This window comes from Temnothorax nylanderi, unplaced genomic scaffold (assembly GCF_030848795.1).
Source record: "Temnothorax nylanderi isolate EJ_2023f unplaced genomic scaffold, tnyl_v1.0 TNYL_tig0149_pilon, whole genome shotgun sequence".
Lineage (NCBI taxonomy): Eukaryota > Metazoa > Arthropoda > Insecta > Hymenoptera > Formicidae > Temnothorax > Temnothorax nylanderi.
Genome location: NW_027249211.1, coordinates 9,794 through 24,036, shown reverse-complemented (window position 1 = coordinate 24,036; position 14,243 = coordinate 9,794). Strand labels below are relative to the sequence as shown.

Genomic DNA, 14,243 nt, shown 5'->3' with positions numbered 1-14,243 from the left:
AGTAAGTCCAGTATACGGTATCCCGCAATGTTACCTCTAACTGTTCCTAGGCGCGAAAGTGAGGTTGCACTCGAACGGAAAAGAAGGAGAAAAAGTAGAGCGGCGAAGAGAGAGATTATCGCGGAAAACGAACGAAAATGCTATCGAATTCTTCAGCACGTCTCGGAAAATGCTAATATGTTCTGAGCTTCCCTGCATTCGATTCAATTTTCCCCGATGTCGCTTGTCGTAGGAACATCGATGATTTCGTCTCCCATAAATTATGAGCGAAAAAAAAAACAAGAATATCGGATTTCAATCGGGCTTCGATAGGGGCTTCAATCGCAACGATTAGATTCGATCGATCCACTTCGATGATGTTGGCTTCTCGAAGTGTGTACATGTTGTCTTAGGAAGCCTGTATAACGATAGTATTAGAAGCGGTACTTCCTATCAAATTTTCAGTTTTAACAGCTTTGCAAAACTGGAATTGAGGTCTGCATGCTATTTGACAAAATTAGTTTTGATATAAAATAAACTTCCGAAAGCTATATTTGGACAATAAGACTATTTTTCTCATTTAACAGTAAATTTGACATCAACAGAAAAAATTTTAGTAAAAAAAACTTGTTAAGAAATTTAATTTTGAAAATTCAGAAAAATTATGTGTATGAAAGGCGGCAAATAAAAATTACGATATTTAGTAGAAAACTATTTCCTGCTATCATTATATAAGATTTCCGAAACATGCTATATATAGAATGGATCAGAAATGCCATAAGTACTTCATTATTGCTAATATCCCGGACTAAATCAGTAAAATAGAAGTCACCTCGTATATCCGTGCTATCTATATATATATAGGTATTCATGTTATTGAAAGCATCCGGTTTAGGGGAGCATTTGCAGTTGCATCGTGTTATATAGTTCATCGACTAACATTTACTTGAAGGTAAATAATCGCGTAAAAATCGAAATTATAATATTCTCGATACTATAAATTTTATTTTGATATTAAAGTATAACATAGATCGCGTTGCAAAATTAATTAAATTCGCTTAATAAAACAAAACTTAATAAAACAAGTAATATTGTACATCAAAAGTTTGTAATATCAAATAAATTTAAAAAAAACTGTTCAATTGCACATAAAAATCAGGAACAAAAGTTGTTTTACTTAATCTTTAAAATCTATCATGTCTAAAAATGCAAGGTTACATAAACCATGATGTAACGTCAGTAAGTTAAATTTTATCCGTTAATGTGTGTGTGAAAAATGTATTTTAGTCAGTCGCATTGTTTTCACTGTCGCGAATAAATGTACAGATTATTTTCCTGCGTCTGCAGTACGGAAATCCGAACTCTCTGAAATTTTACCGGTTTCAATCCTTGATGAAAATTCATCCCGAGAGAATTTTATTTCATTTAATTCCGCGAAACAATCTGACGTCTGTCGCTTTGGATATTCCCTCTAGTGTGAACAATAGTTATAAGCTTACTGCGAAACAGTTATACTTCTTTTCTATGCTTCCTCATAACTAACAAAATTTAGCATGAATTACAAAGTTGCGAATGTAAATTATTAAAATAATACGAATATAATAGAATAATGTTGAAACGTATACTTATCGTGTAAGTAATAAGAATTAAAATCAATGTTTTTCAAAAATTTATTTATGTTGTCTTCTCAAAATAAAAGGCTCGTGTGCAAATAAATGAAGATTTGCATGCATTTTTCGATGTCTAACTTTGTTTTTCTGCAGTCTATTCATGCACTTTTCATTCTTTATACACTTTGTAGTTTTATACCAATCGATTCAATCTCTATCTTCCATATAACAATTGAGTGCGAGTGATTTTTTCACGCACGGCCGTTCCATTTTCCAAACAGAGAGGAAAAAATCCCGCGAAACTGCATCACATTTACACTATCTACGAGTCGCGAGTTTTTTTTTTACCGTGCAAAACTTTTTAATTGCGAGGCTCACTCCGATGATCGAGGCGAGAGAAGGCCATCCAATTTGAGCGAATGGGTTTTTCTCGAAAGCTTTCCCTTCCTCGCCCTACCCCCCCGTCGTGTCAACCCCTTTGCCGCGATTCTTTTGTGACGTAAAAATTGAATCCACATAGCTATGGTATATTCACAGACGTGAACATGTGTTCGTGGATGTCGTGCACATATGACAAAATTCGGAGGAGAAACCAACTGCCCCTTTCTGCTTTTTCCTTTCTTTATCCGCTGTTCCTCTTTTTTCATTTACACATTTCGGTTTATTCTCTTTCTTCTCAGAATAACTACAGCTGCCATTGTCATTGGCAATTTTTGTTAACTACAGAAGATACAATTTATCAAATTTAAAAATGTGACAATATTTACAAATGTGCAAATTTTCCTAAGTTTTTTTCTATTCTTGAACATCGCTTTCACACAAAATAAAAAATAATTGTAATAATTTGTACGCATCTAAATGTGAATAAATAATACATCTATAATAAAAATCTACATTTTACATTAATACAAAATATTTCAAAGTGATAAGTCTTCGTTAAAAGAGAAAGTTTCAATTTTTTTTCTATAGACTATGGAAAACAAAGATATATGTATAGATATATGTATTCGAGAAAATATAGCTTGTCAGGAATTGATGTTTTGTTATTATGATTTTTTTATATTTATTTTTTGACGTGGCTTAATTGTGGGATTCACCAAGACTAAACACGATCTTCAATCGGTCAAATAAACACACACGCATCCGGTGAATTTGTCCGTTTCCGTTCTACCGGAATCTTGCGGTTGTCCGTTCGAATAAGACATAAAGGGAGAGAAACAGGAAGAGGAGGAGCAGCAGGCTCGAGAGTCGACCGGAGTAGAATGACGAAGAAAAAAGGGAAAATAGGAATAAAATAAAAGACGAACGCGTTGTCCCACGGTAGCTCGTCGTCGGCTAGACCAAACAAACAATCTTTATCTTCTTTATGGTCGCCCGCTTATCTCCGTCCGGCGACTAACTCTCAGCAGGTTTCCGCGCCTTTTTCTCGCCTTCCTACGCAAAGAAATCCTTTGTGTTCCGGCATACGTTCTCACGGCGGAGGAAAAGTTTCACGAGAGAGAGAGAGAGAGAGAGAGAAAGCGAGACGAAATGCAGAAAATTTGAATAAATCTCGCGCCGCGTCGTGAATATCATTTCGCTAGACTTTGCGGAGTGTTCCGCATCTTTAAGCGGGCACTGAAAACGGTTCTCTAAGTACCGTTCCCGTGAAGTTTTGAGAAAGCCGTGCCTGTGCACCCCACGCGACGAAACCCGGGCAAGCTTCGTTATAACCGCCGTTCGGAAACCTTTGGCGTTCTTTGCGTGAGAGAGAGAGAGAGAGAGAGAGAGAGAGAGAGAGAGAGAGAGAGAGAGAGAGAGAGAGAGAGAGAAGGAGACGGAAATCTTAAATCGCTTAACCGATATCGAAGATAAATGGTTGCGCTGATATGAAAAATGAATAGTTTCTTTTGTAGATAACTGTCCCAAATTATTTTGTAGAAATAAATCAAGGAATTGAGATAAATGTGCTCAATCAAATATTTTGCGAAATTTTTTATGATTATTTGCCTCTATGTCTTTTGTTCCATTACTTAGAATAATCCATCCCAATCAGTTTCTCTTAAAATTATTCTTACTTTTCTTTGTTTACATGCCGGAGATTGATTGTTTTATATATAAACTTTATTTGTGTCCTTTGGCTTAGATGCGTTGAAAACGTGAAAGTGAAATTTATATAAATCGATACATGCCGAGAAATTGTTGCGAGATTTCCTGACAAACTGAGATCGAGCGCCGGCGACGTACAAATGACGATAAATTGTTCAATTCACTAATGCTGCTTTCCCGCGGAAAGACGGAAGAGAAGTCAAATTGCGAAAACTTTGACAAATACTTCGGATATAAAAGAACATAATATCGATATTCTCTCTGCTCGTCGAGGAATTTCTAGAATATAGGTATTTTATGTGTGCGCGTGTGTGTATGTGTAAAATTTGACTTTGTTAAATTAATTTCACCGTGATGATAGAGATATATATAATTAATCATATCTCTATCATCACAGTGAAACTAATTTAACAAAGGCAAATAATAAGCGTGTCCACCTAATTTAATATCGAATCCATTTCGCCCTCTTTCGAGGGATGACTTCGCATTATATAGCTATATAGGGAGGAATGTTCCTCGTGATCGCTTATTGAGACGAGCATGAATCGTGAAATTCGTCCGAAGTCGCGTGTATCCGTGCGGAATCAATTCGCCAGAGTTCCCGAACAAGAATGCACAGAGCGATCTAGGTTTTCTTTTATATGCGGATTTTTTACCGACTTTTTTTTCGACAAAAATTGGTCGCGAGACCAATCTCTGTGTTATAAAGAATTTAAGGACTTTCAAGAGTAAAATTTTAACCAAAGTTTTTCATGCAACGTTATCCGATTAAATTTTCAAACAGAAAGGCTCAACTCCAAAATTCGGGGAATTCATACGTGAGAACATCCCGATGCATACGCGACACAACAGGAAAAGCGGTCAGCAAAACCGAGAGCTCATCGGCGTTTTGTACAAGTTTCGGTTAACCGCTGACGAACGATCGGTATAGCGATCGATCGCGAGGAGATAGCCTCGGTGGTTGCGGGCAGAAATGACGCGGCAAACGCGGCGAATAAGAGGCGCATTTTCGTCGCGTTTCTGCCTGTGACGCTCGGAAAAAGTCGTGGAATGTGCGACTGCCGTTGGCTGCGCGCAATAAAATCGCTCCGCAGCAAAGCGACCGGCTCTTGGACTCTTGGTACGTTAATAATAATAAATTATGGAATCCGCCGCGCTGCTCAACGACGCATGCGGATCTGGAGAAAGGCTTCACCCGGCATTCGCCAGTCTCATTAGAGGTTTTAATTGCGCCAGGTGAGATCTCGGACAGCCATAAAGACGAATAAAAATTCGGTCGCTCTCCCGGAAAATAATAAACCCGACCCGTGAATTGATAGTCGAATCGGTCCGTGATGTTCCTGATGAGTGCTCAACTCGATCGCGTTCCTATATTTTCGTCATATAATCACGGTTAAATGTACGCAGACTTTATCCACTTTATCACTGCGTGAATCACAATATATATTTTAATTGCAACATAATGCTAATTCCGCGATTACGTAAATAAAACAATATCCTGATGCCTGTTTCCGCATTAATGCAAATAATGGCTTAAATGTAATATTACACGTGCAATTTAACAGATCGCACACAACGGATAAATATAATAGCGTTAGACAGATTCTGGCAAAATTAACACACGTTATTTGCCCGTTTCTAAAATTCGACATACGCAATAGTAAGTATTTCGCAATTTCCCGGTAAGAAAATGAGAAGCAGCCTACGCACAGGCGGACGCTGCGGAGAAAGATTGTTCTCGCGCTCGCATGCACAAATGACGCGAGCCCGTGTGAAAGGAGCATATGGCGCTTTGTAAGAGGCTCCTGCGTCTTGCCTTCTTTAAGCTTTTCGATGCCACCTGTTACGTAAATGCGAACGAGTGAGAAAGAGGACGGCGAGGAGCTTCCTGCGAGACGCGGCCGATTGATTCGTGCCGTAATAATCAAGGAGGACGAATCGCGCGTCCTTCTTGCAACGGAAGGTGGTCTTTCCACCTGACGGCCATTCAGCCGCTCGACAACCACCAATGCACCACCATGCGCCACATCGTGTGGTTATAATAATTCCGATGGCACTGATACCCTCGCAGTGCCGAGCTATCGAATACCGTGCACACAAGGTAACCTTCCGCGAGTTATTGTCGGCCAGTAGTAGCCATACTGCGAGATATCAATTCATTTAAACGAGCTATCAATCCGCTGTGTGCATCGGAGGGAATGAACGAAGTAACGAGAGATTTCAACGAGACAGTGACTAACAACGCGTTTATATATAGTTGTGAACTACTCTTGGCAAAATATAAATCAATTCGCTCCGTTTTGTTAAATCTTAGATTTTTTGTGATAAGTCGCAATCGTGCTCTATGCGTGTGTGAATTTCTTGATAAATTAGATTCAAATAATTTAAAGTCTTCTTTTTAAGAAAGTCACGCATTATTCGCAATAGAATCTCCATGGAATAATATGCATGTATCCAAAATCATAATACATTTTTTAAAAATAAAAATCACTTATCAAAAATCTCGGAATGTGTTATCATAAAGTTATCACAAATCTCGGAATGTTTTGCGTTCGTTGAATCCCGCGCTTTTTACAACGATCAAAGGTATTTTATTTTTTTCTCCAGATAACGAGCGAGATGCCGAGTGACATCGCCGAGATTATGTACACGTCGGCGAAGCGGCAGTGGTTAAATTAAGCTGTTCAAAATGACTCACCGTTGATATGCATTTGTGGCTCGGCGAGATGAACTCCAGGCCCCGCTGTCCCTCGCCGCTGAAGCATCTCTGTATATTGCTCATGAACTTGCGGCGGATCGCCTTGAGCGAATACACGCACAGACCCGAGCGTTGTCGCGGCACGTCACTGTTGGGCCCGTCGCTCTCGGCGAACACGGCAAACAGCACGTCGTCCTGAGCGGTGATGCCCAGGTCACCGGCGAGCACCGAGCCGGCCTTGCCGACGTAGGCGGCTTGCACCAGGTTGTAGGTACGCTCGTCGCTGGTGCAGTTAATCGGTATCTCGGTGTACGAGTAATAATGCTCGTCGTCCTGGCATACGCGGACCAGTTTCGACAGATAGATCGGCGTCTCCGTGTTTTTCATCTGCGTGGTGAGGAAATAACTGAACCCGCCGCTGCTAAAGCCGTAGATGTAGTTGATGGGGTAACGTTCGCGCGACAGAGAGTTAACGTACATACGTGTACCGGTCGTGACCGCTGCTTCCGCGATGTTGAGCATCTTGTCCTTGTCGAGGGAACGCGAGCTCACCGCCGGCACTTCCGAGCGGTAGGGCGAATTGCCGGTGAAGGTCACGCCGACGTACATGACCTGGGAGACCGGTGGATTTGGCGGGCCGGGCGCGATAAACGCGACCGTCGAGGCGGTGGCGTTGTTCGCCACCACCGCCTCCTTCACTTCCTGCACCACGTCCGATATGTTGTGCAGATTGCGCACCGTGCACATGCCCTGGAACAGGCTGCCGCACGAGATGAGCCGCGTGGTGGTGTAATCGATCACCAGGGCCTTGTTCACGTTGTCGACCGGCCGCTTTTGCGCCTCACGGGGGCAGTCTAGCATCGAGCACGCGGTGGAGTCGCCCTTCGGTCCGGTGACCTCCTTTACGACGAGCAGCAAGTCCGGCGACAGCTGATAGAGACGATTAACCGCGCCTACGTACACCCGGCCGGTGTTCTTGTCCACTACCAGATGGTTCATGCGCTCCACCTCCGGATCGTGGAATTTCTGGACTATGTCGGCCGGCGACGTGCGCACCGATATCGGCAACGATAGCGACAGCGTGAGGATCAGAATCAGCGGCAGCGGCGGGCGACACCAACATCGTCGGCGCGGCCGCGATACCACCGACCGCGCCACCCTCATCGTCCCCGTCGTCGTTGTCGGGAAGACTGACAACATTGCCTACTCTACCTATTTCCACACTACGGACTCCGTCGCGCCTCCACCACCACCACCACCCCCTCCTCTTCCACCTCCTCCGCCGCCTCCTCCCCCGCCCCCTCCTCCTCCTCTTCCGCGCTGTCCGGCGATTGTGGCGGAGGTGGCTTCTTCCTTGAGCCTCTCCCAGACCTGCAAAAAGCAATCAAAATTGATAGTTAATATACTTGAGACACTAAACCGCAAGGAAATATATTATATAACAAATGATATATTTTTCAAAAATTGTTCGCATTTGAGAAAAATATCCTCCCCCTTAGCTCTTAAAAATATATATTTATGTAAAAGAAAAAAATAATTTAAAAAGGAGTATATTTCATGTGTAGCATCAAATTTCTTCTCTGTTGATAAAAGTTATTGAATTTATGGAATAAAAAATAAAATTATAATGTATTTATAATTTATAAATACATCAAAATTATTACATATCATAATCTTGTTTTATTTCTTCTGGTATTCAACTTCTCTGATTGATATCGCCTCTGGATATTACAAATTTCTTTCACTTTTAATTTATCTTTTCGTATATGCAGATGTCCGTCTGCTATAATGTAACTATATACTATTCGTACGTCCGAGAAGAGCGAGACATTATACGCAAGAGACAGTATTCGCCATGCATAATTGTAACGATTATCTTCTCCGACTCAAGGTGAGAGCACCTCTTGCACGCAACGTAATCTACTTTCGATCGAAGGGAAAGGTGCAATTAGTGCAACGACACGGAACAATTATTGCCGAGAGCGCAAGATAACAATCAAGCATAATAACGCGCAGCGCGCGTTGAAAAGTGCACTTCCTAAAGTTGTATTAAAAATATCTTAAATGTTTGCATAAAAGATAATAAATCATATTACATACAACTAATAATTAAGCTTCTCGATTCGGCAAACGTACAAACTAGCGTACCAACGTCAAAGGCAAATACATTTAAATGACGTTTCGTTAATGGAATGTAAGCATCTCTACGTGATTATAAGGGTTGCCTTTTACCGATCGGCTCGGCAGTTCACGTTCTCACAGAGGATTCGACAAACAAAAAATTGTAGGACGAAAATAACGAGATCGCGGCGAAACGGGAGGAATGTGCGATTTATCGAGCAGGAGGAAACCAGGTGCCTTTGAAACGTGCCCCCTCCGATGCATCTCGTCGGCCCCCTCTTAAGAAAATGACTTCGTGCAGCCGGCGAGCGTTGGAAAAAGCGAAGTGTGGTGGAACGGGCGAAGGAAAAAAAGAAACGCGGCGATCATCTCTCTTTCGTCTCTTATCGCAACGCGGAGGGTAACAGCCGATCGGGAAAAAAGTTTTCTTATTTCCTGAAGACCCATTTTCCCCACTCGTTCCCTTGTTCCCGGATTACCCCCCTCCCTCCCAATTTCATTTGATGTCAATCTCGGTTATAGTGCTCTGCCCCTAGGAAGATTAGAAACATCTGCGTGCAAAAATCTCAGACATTTTGCGCGATCTTTAAGAATAACTCAGTCACGGAAAATTTCAACTGTCTCCATTTTTCTTAATGTATTTTTTATACAGTTAAATTTAATATCCGCAATCGATTACAATTTTTATATAATAGAATTATAATAAATAAAGCAAATTTATATATAATTACAAAGATAAAAGAATGTTTCAGGTATCTATTTTTATATCTAAGTGAACAATTCTATTTTCTAAATTATAAAAGTGTAAAATATTGTCTTTTATTCGTTAGGTGATCAATAGATCAGAACAATGATTAAGTTACGAATAATTTCTATTGGAATTTTGAAAGTCTAATCAGAATATCAGTGCTATTTAAAATGTATGAAGAAAAACTGTGTAAGTTCTAATTAATCGTAGGTTTTCAAACTTAGAATATTAAGAATTTAATACATTTGAAATTTGAAAAACGCATAATAATAAAATTTTATGTCAGTAATTTTAGCACTGACAATAGCAAACGTATTTCCAAACTCGATAGTTAAACTAATTTTGATAAATGAATCATTTGTATTATTCAATTAGTAAATAGATTCAGTAAACTTATAGATTATCATTCTCGAACAAAATACTGTCATTACATCCGATAAGTTATCTTCTTTTAGAAGGAAAAACACATTTCAAAAAATACGAAAAGATGTTCTACTTGTCTCCTCGCGGTATTTTGATTTCGATTAACTTCATGTGAATGAATAATTTAACTACTGACCGAATAATATTACAGTCTCTTGCTTCGCGTATTCGGAGAAGCTTGAAAGAAACCATGAATAGTATCGATTTGTTTATTCAACACGGCGTAGTTGCGGACTACGTTCGTAGGCTATAGCAACTTCGATCCAACAGTGCGCGTCATTAAATGACAAATCGGGGAGTCCAATATCGCATAAAAGCATTTGTTCCATGAAAAGTAAAAGATAAAGTTCGCGCGATTGTATGAGCCATTTGCAGTGAGTAAGCATTACAAGTAACGATTGCACGTATAAAGAAAGTAGACTAGGTGACACGTGCACCGATATAAGTATTGAATTGACTGCGAGCACGCGATTTCTCAGGAAAGAAACGATGCAGGAATGTGCTAAGAAAAAATTGCTTGAAAAAACAGAGTCGCATAAGGGGTGTCCTTCAATTATAATAAAATATATTATTTATTATTTTTAAATATTGAATTGCTTTAAACATGCATTCATTGAAGAATCCCTATGGCCGGTATTTATATATAGTCGGTTCTTATTTCAAGACTGTCTTAAGTAATATGTCTTAAGATGCTAATACGGCTCTGTGATTGGTTCATGACATCTTAAGATTGTATACTTAAGACGATCTTAAATATAAGAACCGACTACGAATACCGGCCTATATACACATATAATAGGTGTGAAAAATCCCTAGGTGTGTGTATGTGTGTTACATGTGTGTCCGTCCAATGTCGACTCGCATATCACTCTTAACCATGTACCGCGTAGTACCTCCAAATTCGAGGTACTAATTTCTAAATGGAAATGACATTTCGAGTTACATGCTGCTAGGAGATACTTTTCCCGGTACAGTAGCACGAGGTACGGAATACACGAGGTACTGATAAAGGAGGAGGTACCGATTGGAGGTATCGCACTTATAAATTCACGGTACAATTTTTTAGGAGGTACAGTTTTAGGAGGTACAGTTTTTTAGGGGGCTTCCCGTATGTACCCCGTACATACGTACCTCGTACGTACATATGTACCTCGTACATACATACCTCGTACAAATGTACCTCCTACATACGTACCTCGTATACGTAGCCCACCATGATCGCGACATCTGTTGAACAAAAGACATTCGCGAATAGTAGTGGCATCGACGCGGACGTGTCTGGACGTGTCATATCGTTGCTCGAGCAAAGGATTCTTAGACCGTTTTATACGACTGTTATATTATTTACGCAACTAACATGAATATGAATATATTCACAAGCAGTGACATTCGCGGAATATTTCGCGGTGCGTACCGGGAGTTACAGTACGAAATTTTTTGAATATTTTGGCATTTTATAATCAATTATTTTATGTTTTAAAAACATAAATAATGTGTTAAACTTTCTGTGATTTTTCAAGAAATATCAAAGCAAGGTAAAAGAAATAATCATTACTTTAATTTCGAAGTAAATGTTTGGGGAAAGATAAGATCGGATTGGAAGGAAAAAAGATATCTCCAATCATCACATTTGTACATTTTGCTTTGATATTTCTTGAAAAATCACAGAAAGTTTAACACACCATTTATGTTTTTAAAACATAATATAATTGATTATAAAATGCCAAAATATTCAAAAATTTTCGTACTGTGACTCCCAGCACGCACCGCGAAATATTCTGCGAATGTCACTGCTTGTGAATATATTCATACTCATGTTAGTTGCGTAAATAATATAACAGTCGTATAAAACGGTCTAAGAATCCTTTGCTCGAGCAACGATATGACACGTCCAGACACGTCCGCGTCGATACCGCATAACGTACTTCCTAACTTCGAGGTACCATCTTCCCTTCTATTATTATCGTAGATGACAGACCGCGATAGCCTCCCGCATCTGATGAAGAGAACGCGTGCCTTTCTTTATGAATTCCCATTGTACTAGAGAAGAGCGACACGCACTTTGACGTCGGTAATTAACGATCTTAATTGCTCTCGGTAATTTGCACCGCGATTTCGCCAGAGCGATACACGACGGAGACACCTCTCGTTTCCGACAGCGTTACGTTAGTCGAGAAAGTCAAACATGCGTGAAACTACGAGCTAATTAGCGTGCAAAGGCTTGAGGCGTTGCCAAACTCAAGGCTGTTGGGATGTTTAAATTTATCGGGGCACCGATATATTTTATCACTCATTCAGTATTGAGGATCAATATCAACATTTTATAATATTCATGTAGCATGTATTAAACAAAGAACTATAAGATAAAACAGTTGTAAATATAGCGCAAGCATTATATACATTAAAAATTTTTCATTGCAAAATTACAATATTTTTATATCTATTAACAACAAGAAACAAGTAAAAACACTAAATTATGCAAAATTTGATAAGAATATTTAATAAGTATTTTAAATATATTTTGTATAAGGAATATTTCAAAAATTATAATCCTTTGAAGTTGTCTCTCATAAAATTCTCGCTGCATTGATCAACTATCCAATCCTCATGCAGAAAGATTTATTTACGATGGCCACCATATGGAATGTACATTGAAGATAAGATCGTCTATGCAGCTTGAGAGACAAATTGCCTTTTCAAGAAAAGGCCACGTAACGAATGTGATTGCTCGACAAACGTGCTTCAGAGGAAAGTGTAAGTATTGAAGGGGCATGAAAAAGAATGAGTATATGAGCGTCGAAAGGGGAAGACGATGGGCTGGAGGAAAGCCCGAAACGCAAGGGAACGATGCAACGCTCTCCGCGATCCTTTAAATCTTCCTTCCGTCCCCTTAGCTCGAGGTCCTCCTGATTCCTCATTAAGCAAATGGTCGACGTGGAAAACATGTCGCGGAAACTTCTGTAATTCAAAGAGACACGACGTAAAAACGAACTTAGCTTTCTACGACGTTTAACTGCTTTCTCGTAAAATTCCAATGCGAGAGGCAAAACGAGAGAGAGATAAGGACTCTTTTACATTTAAATAGTTATACGTCGGTGACAAATGCATTTTGAGCGTGATAATTTTGATTGGTTTAAGCTGAACTAATTCATTACTATTAAACTGTTATTTGTTTTATTTACTAATCACAACTGATATATTTTATTGCTTATTTATTTCATTGACCGAACGTTTCTTTTATTATTTTATCTTCTTCTATTTTTCTTATACCTTTTTTAGAAAGAAGAGCGAGACAATATAATATCAGATATTAATTCTCTTACAATATTAATCATTATTATTCTTATTTGTTTAATCATTTTAATATTTAAATATTCATCTCATTAAAATTTCAGCAATTTTTTTTATTAATAATCCCTCAAAAATTTGTTTCAGAATCTAAATAGATTTATCTTTCTATTTATTAGCATTTTTCTAAAATTCTTATCTAATCTATTTCTAACCAAAAAGAAAGAGAGAGAAAGAAAGTTAAGTAAACACTGTTTTCGATAACAGCGATTTATTGCTCACCAAACCTAACAAACTAAAAGCTCTTAAATATAGCGGCATAGCTATTATGGTCTACGGGGAAATTTTCCGGGGAGAGAACGGCCGTTAGCAAAAACTTACTATAACCAACTCGGATGGGAAAACTTGAATTAATTTGCCACCGCTAAAGCGTAGGAAGCGAGGGACGAGAGAGACTCTGAGCGGCGGAAAATTTGCGCGGTCTACCGAGTCCGAAGCCCCTAATGGATCCTTAACGAGTTGAACAATCGTTAAAGGGTTTAAACAATTGTCCGGTTGGTGACTTTTTAAAAACGGCCGATTCCTCCCGCGGCGAGTCCGGCATATCGAGTTGCCAGCGGCGACACAGAGGCGAACTTTCCTCTCTCCGGCAAACTTAAACCGAAACTAAATGTACGCGAAGTATATAACCGCAAAGAAGCGTACTCCACGAAGACATCCCGGCTCGTTATCTCCGCCTCGGCCCCAGAAGATTTACAAACCCGCTATTATCTTGGTCGATTTTCCGCTGTTTGCGTCGAAAACGCAACATCTCAGTGTCTTCACAAGAATATATATAAAATGTTTAACTACTAAAAAGTTTCATATTTTTAAATTGTATAAAATATTTCGTAATTTATCTATTTTGAAAATTTAAATATATAAATACTTTCTAAATATTATCGGGCATATTTTGTAGATATATAACAGTGTTTGGTAAGTTAAAAAAGCTATTGCTAAATAAATAAAGAATTGATAACATAAATAAACGAAAATGAATAATTTTGAAAGTGAAGAAATTCGATTCTAGTTTAACATCGTCTGAGCTTAACGACTATTATGAGCATCGTGCGGACATAAATTTTGCACAACTATTTGTACGGGCACACGTTGCAAAGGCAAGATCATTGGTTCCGTCAGCTAACGAGGTACGATCCATAAAGTAACAAGGTGATATATCGCTCGGCTCGTGGAAATGATCACGTATCAGGTGATCGCTTACAGGGAAAATCAGGTCGGACATAAAAAA

General features: G+C 39.2%; 1 protein-coding gene across 1 annotated transcript in view; it reads right to left on the bottom strand.

The window, feature by feature from the left end:
* The window catches only part of Plexa (plexin A), a 186,717-nt gene extending 179,066 nt beyond the window's left edge, over window positions 1–7,651 (bottom strand). Inside the window, exon 1 of the mRNA XM_071714882.1 lies at window positions 6,376–7,651. Within this exon, the coding sequence (XP_071570983.1) occupies window positions 6,376–7,575 (1,200 nt within the window). The 5' untranslated portion in view covers window positions 7,576–7,651. The remainder of the gene's footprint in view (window positions 1–6,375) is intronic.
* Between the last annotated feature and the right edge of the window lie 6,592 nt (window positions 7,652–14,243).